The sequence below is a fragment of the Montipora foliosa genome, chromosome 3, assembly GCF_036669935.1.
Source record: "Montipora foliosa isolate CH-2021 chromosome 3, ASM3666993v2, whole genome shotgun sequence".
In the NCBI taxonomy this organism is placed as follows: domain Eukaryota; kingdom Metazoa; phylum Cnidaria; class Anthozoa; order Scleractinia; family Acroporidae; genus Montipora; species Montipora foliosa.
The window spans coordinates 32935893-32945892 of record NC_090871.1 but is presented as its reverse complement, the minus strand read 5'-3'; the positions used below and the strand labels follow the sequence as shown (position 1 = coordinate 32945892).

The following is a 10000-nucleotide window of genomic DNA, read 5'->3' as shown; positions in this document are numbered from 1 at the left end:
CCTCACACAACAACCAGCATCCCACTATTTGGCTTACCATCCCATTCGTCGGTGACCTAACACAACTTGTTAAGAAGCTTAAACGTAAACTTCGGAGATGTCTCGTCGATCGGAATGTTGACATCCGAATAAAAGAGAAGACAACAAAATTGTGTTTCTTCACAAGCACTAAGGACAAAACGCCACAATTAAGCCAATCAAATGTTGTTTATGAATTCATCTGCCCTGGTTGTAATTCTTCGTACATCGGCAAAACGAATAGAACTCTGTTTGTCCGAACACAAGAACATGCACTCACGGACAAAGAAAGCGCTATATATAAACATCTTCGCGATTGTGATAATATCAAACACATACAAGATTTATACAACTTACCGGATATTTTTACAAATGAGAACATTTCATCTACTACTGTAATCAAAGAATTCTTCGCCCAAACCGTGTGTGATAACACTAACATAATAGATCGTGACGATAACTGGAATCTATTACTATATAAAGAAGCTTACCATATTAAGCGTCTAACACCATTTCTGAACAATGGCTTAAAAGCCAGTAGAGAACTCCGCCTATTCTCCTGACAGTTTCGTTTCTTTGTTTTTCACTTTCAGGTGATTATACTGTTGCACAATCTCGCAGTATTTGTATCCCGCCTTAGTCGGAAGATGATATTGATTTATATCGAAATATTACAAGCACATAACATCGTTTCCTTGCATTTGTTGTCTATCAAGTTTAGTCACAATGCAATTACTCGGTATAGCATTTATTCTTCAGTAGTGGTAGTGCCCACCATCATCTTTTGTGCATTTGCTACTATAGGTCTGTCAGGGTGGTTTTGGCAGTTAAAGTAGACAAACCGAACTGTAAAGCTGTTCGCCTGTTCGCAATGGACTTCAGTAAAGCGTTTAATTGTGTTAACCATGAAATGCTATCCAATAAGCTTAAGCGATTACCATTAGATCCCCACATTATTAATTGGTACCTTAGCTTTCTTGATAATCGTCAACAACGAGTTGTTTACAGTAGCTTTGAGGGTCAGTGGAAAAAGATTAATAGAGGGACAACACAAGGAAGTGTTAGTGGCCCATATTTATTTAACATCTTTATAAACGATTTAGAGCTTGTATTAGGTAACCAACCTGCTCTTTTCAAATATGCCGATGATTCCAGCATTATGGTTCCTATCTGGAGTAACGGCTTATGCCGCACAGATCTAGTGGACGAGTTTTTAACATGGACAAATAATAACAAAATGGTATGTAATCCCATAAAGTGTAAGGAGCTGGTCTTTCGCAAGAGTAATTAAAATGACAATATCGCCCAAATTCACAACATTCAACAATGTAATGAATTACTACTCTTGGGCGTTACTTTTCAAAGTAATTGTAAATAAAACCTTCACGAAACTATTGAAGGCCAATAAGTGCCTTTTTATTGTAAGATCGCTAAGAAAAGAAGGGATGTGTCAGGAAGGGGTGGACCGGTTTTTTAACACAGTAGTTTTACCGAATTTCATGTATGGCCTGTCTGTATATGGGGCGTCTGACTCTGATCTCACTGCTATACAATCATTTTTAGACAAGTTTTAAAAGAAAATATATATCGGTTAAAATAGACATTCGTAGTATTTTAGAAGAATCAGACTTGAATTTATATAAGTCACGCTCTATTAGTCCTTGTCCTATTTTCTGCATATTACCAAAAGAAAAGGAAACAAATTATAACTTAAGGAAAACATCTGTAAAGCGCCCATCAGTTAATACTGAAAGGTTGAAAAACTCGTATGTAAGTAGACTAATTTTTAAATATAGTATTTAGGTTGGTAGATTATTGATGTTACTTTTATTGATATAGCTATAGCTGTAATTTCTTAAATTTGATATATTTGTAACTCCAGATATGTTCTTTTATCACGAGATAATAAACATTATTATTATTTATTATTATTTTATTATTCGCTCTCAGCAGTAACCATCGTACCCTTGCGGTTTGTGGCAACAAAGGGTTTGGGGTTATAGGGGGTTCCAGAGCTGCTGCGCGAGGGGTTACGCCTGACAAGGTCCTCGTCCCCTGTTGCGATATTGCTCGGCTTCACATACACTCTATGGTCAGCATAGGTCTTCATCTTTGCCTTAACCAGCTGGTGCTTAATGGATGCCGGGTCTCCTGAAGGACTGGGCACATTGGGAACTTTGATACGCATTGGTCTGTTGAATAACACTGTGGCTGGCAGCTTGCCTGTTGAAGAATGTGGGGTTGCTCTGTAGTTACGGAGCATATCATGTAACTCATGTTTTCCAGGGGGGGTGCTCCACAATAGCCGCTTCAATCATCTTCTTGATCGTGCGCACGAACCGTTCTACTTCTCCATTTGCTTGCGGCCATTTGGCGGTTATCTTTTGGTGGTCAAATCCTGAGCTCTTCGCAAAGGACTTAAACTTCTTCCCATTGAATGGCGGGCTGTTGTCGGTACGCACTTGAGCCGGTACGCCGAACTCTGCGAATATCTTGTGGAGATGACAACCGGCGTAGACACTGAAGGTATGAACTCCACAATAGGGTATCTAGAGTAGTCATCATAGAGGACAAGTAGGTATCCTTTAACTGACAGTTCCTTAAAATCAGCACTAATCTGTTACCAGGGTTCCTTTGGCAGTGGTGACATGTTGCGTGGCTCACGCTTGGTTTCTAAGGTTGTCACTTGACACCCAAGACATGACTTTACTTTCTTCTCCACTTCACTGTTAATGCCGGGAAACCATACTTTTTCCCATAGGAGTGACTTTGTTTTCTCTATGCCTTGATGGCTTTTAGGGGTGAGGTTGATTACTGTCTGGTGTAGGGCTTTAGGGACTATGATTTGCCTGTGTCTCAGGATCATGCCAGATGAACTGCAAAGGGTCAATGCTTCCTTGACTTTTTCAAATGCTTTGTATGTGTGTTGGTTGATGTCTAGTCGCTTTGATGGTTCGAACCAGTTGCTGGTGCGCACAGCATCGGTAACTGCCTGAAGAGCTGGATCCTTGGTGGTTGCTTCTGCAATATCCTCGAGGCTGAGGGCGTTAGGTCTAGAAGGGTGTGCGATGTAGTCAACAAACTCCTCGGCTATGCGTTCTTGTCGACTGCTGGTTAGCGTAGACTTCTCAGGATGTCTGGATATGTAGTCAGCCAGGTTTCCTTTGCCTTGATTGCACAGGACTGTCACCTGGTATGGCTGGAGTCGTAGAGTCCACCTCTCTATTCATGCTGGTGGGCCTGACCTGGGACTGTTGTATATCGATAGCAATGGCTTGTGATCTGTGATGACAGTCACCGGTTTGCCGTAAATGTACAGGTGGAAGTATTCACACCCGAAAATGATGGCAAGTTCGGTTTGGCTGTAGCGTTGCTCTACAGGAGTGAGAGACCTGCTTGCATAGGGTGTGCTTATCGGGATCAAAGTAGGTAGTCACTGGGGCTTGTACAAGGGATGTTTTAAGCTGCTGAAGAGTGTCCTCATGCTTTTGACTCCATTCCCACGGGCTGTCTCTCTGGGTCAGCTCGCATAGGGGCTGTGTTAGGGTCGCATACACGAGAATGAATCTGGAACAGTAGTTGGCCATACCGAGCGGGCTTTGCACTTCGGCAATGTTGGTTGGCGATGGGAGGTTGGTGATCGCTTCAACCTTCTTGGGGTCAGCTGAGAGATTTTTACCTGAGAACACATAACCAAAGAAATCGAGGCTGTTTTGTGAAAACGTGCATTTGTTACGGTGGAGCGTGAGACCTTTCTCTCTGAGGCGCTGAAAGGTCTCTTGTAACACCGAGTCATGGTCCTCCTGTGTTTTCCTGCGCACTAGGATGTCATCACTCAAGTTCAACGCTCCTTGGATTCCACTCAGGGTCTCGCGAATAGTATTCCAAAATTTAGATGTGTGTATCATCTTAGGCCTATGTGTGTGCTGAACGTTGTGATGTATCTCGACTTCGGAGCAAGTTCTAGTTGGTTGTAACCTTGATTCATGTCAAGCTTGCTAAATACCGTTTATCAGCGATAACTTCTTTGATTGTTGGGGTAATGTGCCGTTCGCGTTGGATCGCAGTATTGGCCTGTCTCATGTCGATGCACATGCGGATTTTGCCTGGTTGCTTAGGCTTAGGTGCTACGACGATGGGTGATACCCACGGGATCGGCCATCAACACGCCCTATAACACCATTCTGCTCGTCTCTTGCTAGCTGATCTTCAAGCAGCTAACAGACGTGGAATGGAACTCGTCGGTGGGGCTGGGCAGAGGGTTGCAGCTGTACGTGGTGGTCTTTCCAAGACCGGTGAAGAGGTCGTCGTATTCCTGCTGCACTAGTTGCTCGATTTTTGGACTGGACTTGCATGCTAATGGACTTGTAACAGATATGAGCCCTAGGTTTTGTCAGGTTTGCCAGCTTAGCAGTGAACCACCTGCTCCTTTGGCGACGCAAATTGTTTCATGTGAGGTGACCCCAGTCTTTGTTATTATAGTTGCTGTCAACTTCCCAAGCACCTTCAAGGGCGTCTTAGACTGGTAGGGATAGACTCGTAGTGGTGTCACTAAGGTGGGGTCGACTTTTAAGCGAATTGAAATCATGCTCGTCAAGGATGTTGATGCTAGATCCCGAATCAGTCATTAAAGCCAACCAGGTGCCATTAATTTGTATGTTGAACATTGTGTTCTTGGCATTTGTGTCGTGAATGCTATTGATGCTTAAATAGAATGTACTTTCATCGTCATTGTAGCTCAGTGCACCCAAGTACTTGTCCAGAGTCATGTTTTCCCCGACTCTTGCTCGCGAGGTCTTGCCTTCGGTTTGCTGCGACACACAGATTTAAAATGTCCCAGCTTGCCACAGTTTCTGCACTCTTTCTGATAGGCGGGACCACCCGTCACCCCACCATTATGTGGATACGTGCCACCACAATTCCGGCATTTTGTTGTTCCCAGATGCGATCCGGATGGTCCATTCCTTGGGTAATGCTTCCCACCATGCTGGGGTCCATTCCTCGATTTGCGTGAATATGTCTCGTTTTTCTTTCCGAGTTTGTTGGTGCCTTCTTTTGAGTTCTCCAAATCTTTAACTTGTGTTTTGGTAAGCTTCAGGGTTTTGCCGTAATTGAGAAAGGCTTATAGGCTGATGCTTTTCGGCGTAGTTTCGTCGACGAACAAAGTTGGACGATTTGATTTTTGATTTCGCGATCCATATCGGCAAATTCGCAAGTTTGTGCAGATGTTTCTGCCTGGTGTAGTCAGTCATAATGTCTTCACCTGATTCTTGCTTGGCCTGCCTGAATTTGTACTCTTCATAGGCCACGTTACTCTTCAGAGTGAAGTGATTTGTAGGGGCGGTGATTAGTTTATTGAGCGTATCTTCATCTCCTTCTGCCTCAGCGTCAAGTTAAGTGTCAACAATGTCGTTCACTTCTTCACCTGCGTAATGCAACAGAATGGCCCGTTGTCGCTTCTTGTTGGTGATATTTAGCTCCACCAGGAGATTTCGGAATCTTGAAACATACTTTTTCCATCAAGTGCCAAGTGCGCTGTGGTGTTTGGAAAGGTCGAACAAGACAAAGGGCGGTAGAGTTGTCATTGCTTCGAATGCTGGTAGTTAACCTGACTTGATTTGTCTTGATTCTGCTATTTTGTCGGCTCAACTGTACTTGCTTTGAATTTGGAATGTTCTTTTTTTGTGTTTTATCCTCGTTGCCAGTGTAACAATCTCGATAGTTAAAGGGAAAAGGCCGCACGATACTCAGTGTTGTTCTGTTTTCCTTTTTACTATTCTCCTACTCTGACGTGTCCCGTGAAATTACATGATTGACAGGTAACACAACGCAATCACCGGAAGTGATCATTACATGTGCTTTTTAGGTTGGCACTGAATCTCTAATTGGGTATAAGAAACCCCTAGCTGTAAATAGTATTGGGCTTGCTAATACAGCTCCAAAACCCTAATTTTAAAAGCCAAATTAGGGGCTCTCAATGGTTTTGACAATACTGTTTTTAGTGTTAATGGTGTGGGTGGGGCTTGCCGTGCAGTTGACAACAAAATGACGATAAGAAAGGTAAGTGTTTTTGCATGAATTGCGGGGAGTTCCTAGTCTGGCTTAAAGTAGGTTTTTGGCACTGTGTTATCGTTGCAATCGATATTACATGTATGTGTATCAGTCCATGTGCAAGGACTGTGTTATGTTGTGATTCAAACTAACCAGTAAATCGAATAGAATATGGAAAAATCCTTTAGGAATCATGTGCAACTTAAAAGAAGGAATTAATGACTTATCAACACACGCACACCATGTTGGATCACAAGTCAACCAACGTGGTTTATTATGATTGGTTAAGACTAATTCAGATTTATAACACCCCCCCCCCCCCCCCTTTTTTTTCTTTTAACAACTACAAAGTCATAAAGATTTTAAACACAATAAAGCCTATTGTTCTCAATGTCATGAGTAGGCTTTTGGCTTGCTATAAATCTAGTTTGACTGGCTTTCTGATTTGTCTGCCGCTGCCCATTTCATATGGGGCTGAACCTCTGACTTCAGATCTCTTGGGGACAGCTACAGTAACTGGATCTTCCTTGTGCTCCCTTCAGTGATTGTAGGTTCTTGACCGTTACGCCCATCGGGAATCGTTTTTGCATGTAACAGAATCACATCATTTAGTGGTGACCATTCTGCAACTAACTGCTCGTACCAGATAAAATCCTATAATCATAAACGGTGGAAATGACTACTGCCTCTGATGCAGCTAATAAACCACACTCAAATCACTTTCATTCTGTTTTATTACCGACCTTTAAGTGCATATATATGACAATTTTAATACACAAAGGTAAATTCTTAAAAAACATAATGCGATGAATGCATAATTTTTTTATTCCTGTCAGCTTAGCCATCGAAGCTGGAACTGAACATAACTCACCCCCGTGAATCCACTATCGTGTCCCACACCAAATCCTAACCATCGAAGTGATTAGTGTCTCTGTTGCATCATTTCAAAGTTCCACGCAAAAAGAAACTAACATTTCATGCCTGCTTGCCTCGCCATCTCACTATGTGTTATGTGTGGGATTACTTCAAATGGCCAAACTTTCGAGGTTTGTTTTTCATGCTTCAGGTATATGAAAGGGTAGGGATTTCACGAGTTGGAGTATATGAAAGGGTAGGGAAATCCGTCATTTACGTATTTAAAAGGGCCTTTCATTATTTTCCAATGTAAGGTGTACGAAAGGGGTATCTTTTCTGCCTAAAATGGTATATAAAAGGGTAAGGGGTCGCAACTCGGGCGGAGCCTCCCCGTGTCTCCATGTACTACATAAATGATTTTGTTACATCCTCCTCTTGTGGACAGGGCAAGGACTCTTTATGATGGTGTGCCTGTTCCAAACAAGGATGTAGGTTCCACTGCTGCAATGAAAGTGCCGCCACCCAAAAGAATGTCTAACCAGTCTACAATCCAAGGCATAGGTTGATGCCCATCTAGTGTAAGAAGAGGCCACCATGGTGCACACAATGGGACAATGACAGTGCCATCTTCATGGTTGTTGCGATGTGGGATGTCGCTTTTGGTATTAGAAATGGATCACAGTAAATGCATTACCTCTTTACACGGATTCAGCCATTTGCTACAAAAGTGGCAGTACATTTTTAATTTAAATGTTCAAACAGTCATCTTCACTAGTTGATAACAGTACGACCTGGTTCATTGTTGGCGACGGGCGATCTACAAACGCAGGCGATTTGTCCTCTTTGACTGCAAAGAAAACACGTGGAATGTGAACTAGAAGGACCCCCTGGGCGCTTTGATACGCTTTGGCGAAAATTGATATCATTCAAATTCCTTAGGGACAAAGTTTGGGGGGTGGGGGCTAATCTAGATTGCACTGGTTGTGGTTTAAGTACACTTCTCGTGCTTCTCCGTATTTCTTCCTTCACAGCTTTGCTTTCTTTAATAGTGCCACATATTTTCTTGTCGTCGTCTGAGTGACTAGCTGGTAGCTTCTCCACGTAACAATCAACGGTTTCCCAACCGTATTTCTCTGCGATTTTTTGTGCTTGTTACTTTGGACTAAACTGTCCTTACCTTCATTCAGAGTAGCAAGCCGTTCTTCATCGTCTGACATATCCAAAGCATTCTCAATCTTTTCCATGACACTTTTGTTAATGTCAAACTGAATCTTGTTTCGTTTGTACTTGAATTCGGGCATGGGGGAACGCTCCCGTTTCTTGCTCGCTAGTTTTCCTGTCTCCTTTACCTCGTGCTCCAGCAAATCGTTTTGTGTATCGAGTAGTGTTTTGAGCCCAAGCTGGTACTCTGTCTTCATCGCTTGCGTTTGTGTGACGACTAGAGCCTCTCGAAGACTGATTTCCTAGTCTTGATTTACGTCGTGCAGAATCGCGCTGTCGACTGCTTGATCCAGACTGTTACGGGCTAGCATTATGTGCTTCAAGGCGTCTGAGCGCTTGACTTGACATTCGAGGCATGGCAAGTCGAATTAGGAACACTTCTGATGATATTTGCGAAGATATTTTTGAAAAATTCTACCACACGGCACTTTTAAAGCTTGCACTAAGGCACCGAAAGACAAAAACTGCATGCGGTAAGTGCGCATGTGTCAAAGCCAGACATGCGCCATGACCCAGGCTTCCCAGCATGCATGAGAAATCTGTTTCCTGCTTCTTTCATGCTTCAGCCAGCGGGAATCTCTAATTGTTCGTCGAGGGAGACATTATTTGTCGTAGAAACGACAGGCAGGAAAAAATCGAAAACCGCTAAACAAAGACCGAACGACACTCTGCCAACGTAGCTCAAAATGCCCGCTACGGTGAGACCACATGGCCTACATGAGCCTGTGCACATGGCAGTGACCTGCTGACGGTTATAAGCTACTGCTATAGTTGTGGGCCTAAACGCACAGGAAACCAGCATCTCTTTGTTGTTAATTAGGTTAAACTGCATTTAACCATATGGAAAGAAAGTGATCACATTGATTGGAGGAAGATGCCATTAGTCTCACTGTCTTCATATCTCTTAGCCACTTTATACTGATTTTTTTAAAAATAGGATTCAAATTAATTACACCAATGGCAGCATGATTTTGGGTGCAAGCATGAAGCACAAATAGTATTGTGACATGTCCGTGACTTTGACAACATCAATGAAAGATTCAACATGTGAAAGATGAAAATATTATATTCACTTTGCCCGACAAAGATATCACATATTTGGAAAAAGAAAAATCCCAGCGTTACGTTGATATGTTCCCAAAAACGTTCTCAAAATGGTATCCAACGACTTTGCTGAAGTAATTGCATTCTGTGAAGAAATGGCTTTCCTTTTGCTGTCCCTTCAGTTTAGTTGGCTAATCAAATTACCTTTTTCAGCTGACTGTTTTCGTAAACTTCATAAGTCTCTTAAACTTACATCCTCAATGTCTTATACTAGGGTGAATATATGCAGGCAAAGATACAAAAATTGGATGCCCAATTTAAAGAGGATGTTCCATCAAGATCACAGGAAGGGTATTAATGCTTTTATCTTCTGTGTTGTTTCCTGTAGCACTTGAGTTGCAACATGAACGACCAGTTTCTACACTTTCAATAAACTGCACTATTAGAACGGTTGCCTCTGTATCACTATTTCACAAAGCAGCCATGATATGGTACCATGCCAAACAGCTATTATTGCTTTATTAAATGCCCTCAATAATGTGAGCTAATAGGTTACCATTGCAACAGGCTATCCACGTGAAAGCACCCTATATTTTGTCTTTAATTTTTTTTAAATCTCAAGAACAAACTAGGTGACCACCATGTTTTGTCACTGGATGGTAATTAACACGCGAAATTGAAACTCAGTTAGAATAATTAAGGAAGCTTTAACTCTAGGCAAGAAACTTCTCAAAGAGTTTTGTCTTACCCTAGTGATCACTTTCTAGCAATAGAAAATGGGGGTCGCCAAGCTTTTTTTTTTTTAAGATAT

General features: G+C 42.3%; 1 protein-coding gene across 2 annotated transcripts in view; it reads left to right on the top strand.

The window, feature by feature from the left end:
- The window catches only part of LOC137997322 (DNA repair protein REV1-like), a 37783-nt gene that overhangs the window by 7759 nt on the left and 20024 nt on the right, over window positions 1-10000 (top strand). The window contains exons 2-3 of one of the 2 annotated variants that reach the window (XM_068843248.1): window positions 7370-7586; window positions 9464-9540. In XM_068843248.1, coding sequence (XP_068699349.1) covers window positions 7539-7586; window positions 9464-9540 — 125 coding nt within the window. In that variant the 5' untranslated portion in view covers window positions 7370-7538. The remainder of the gene's footprint in view (window positions 1-7369; window positions 7587-9463; window positions 9541-10000) is intronic. The other variant, XM_068843247.1, reaches the window with a different exon arrangement.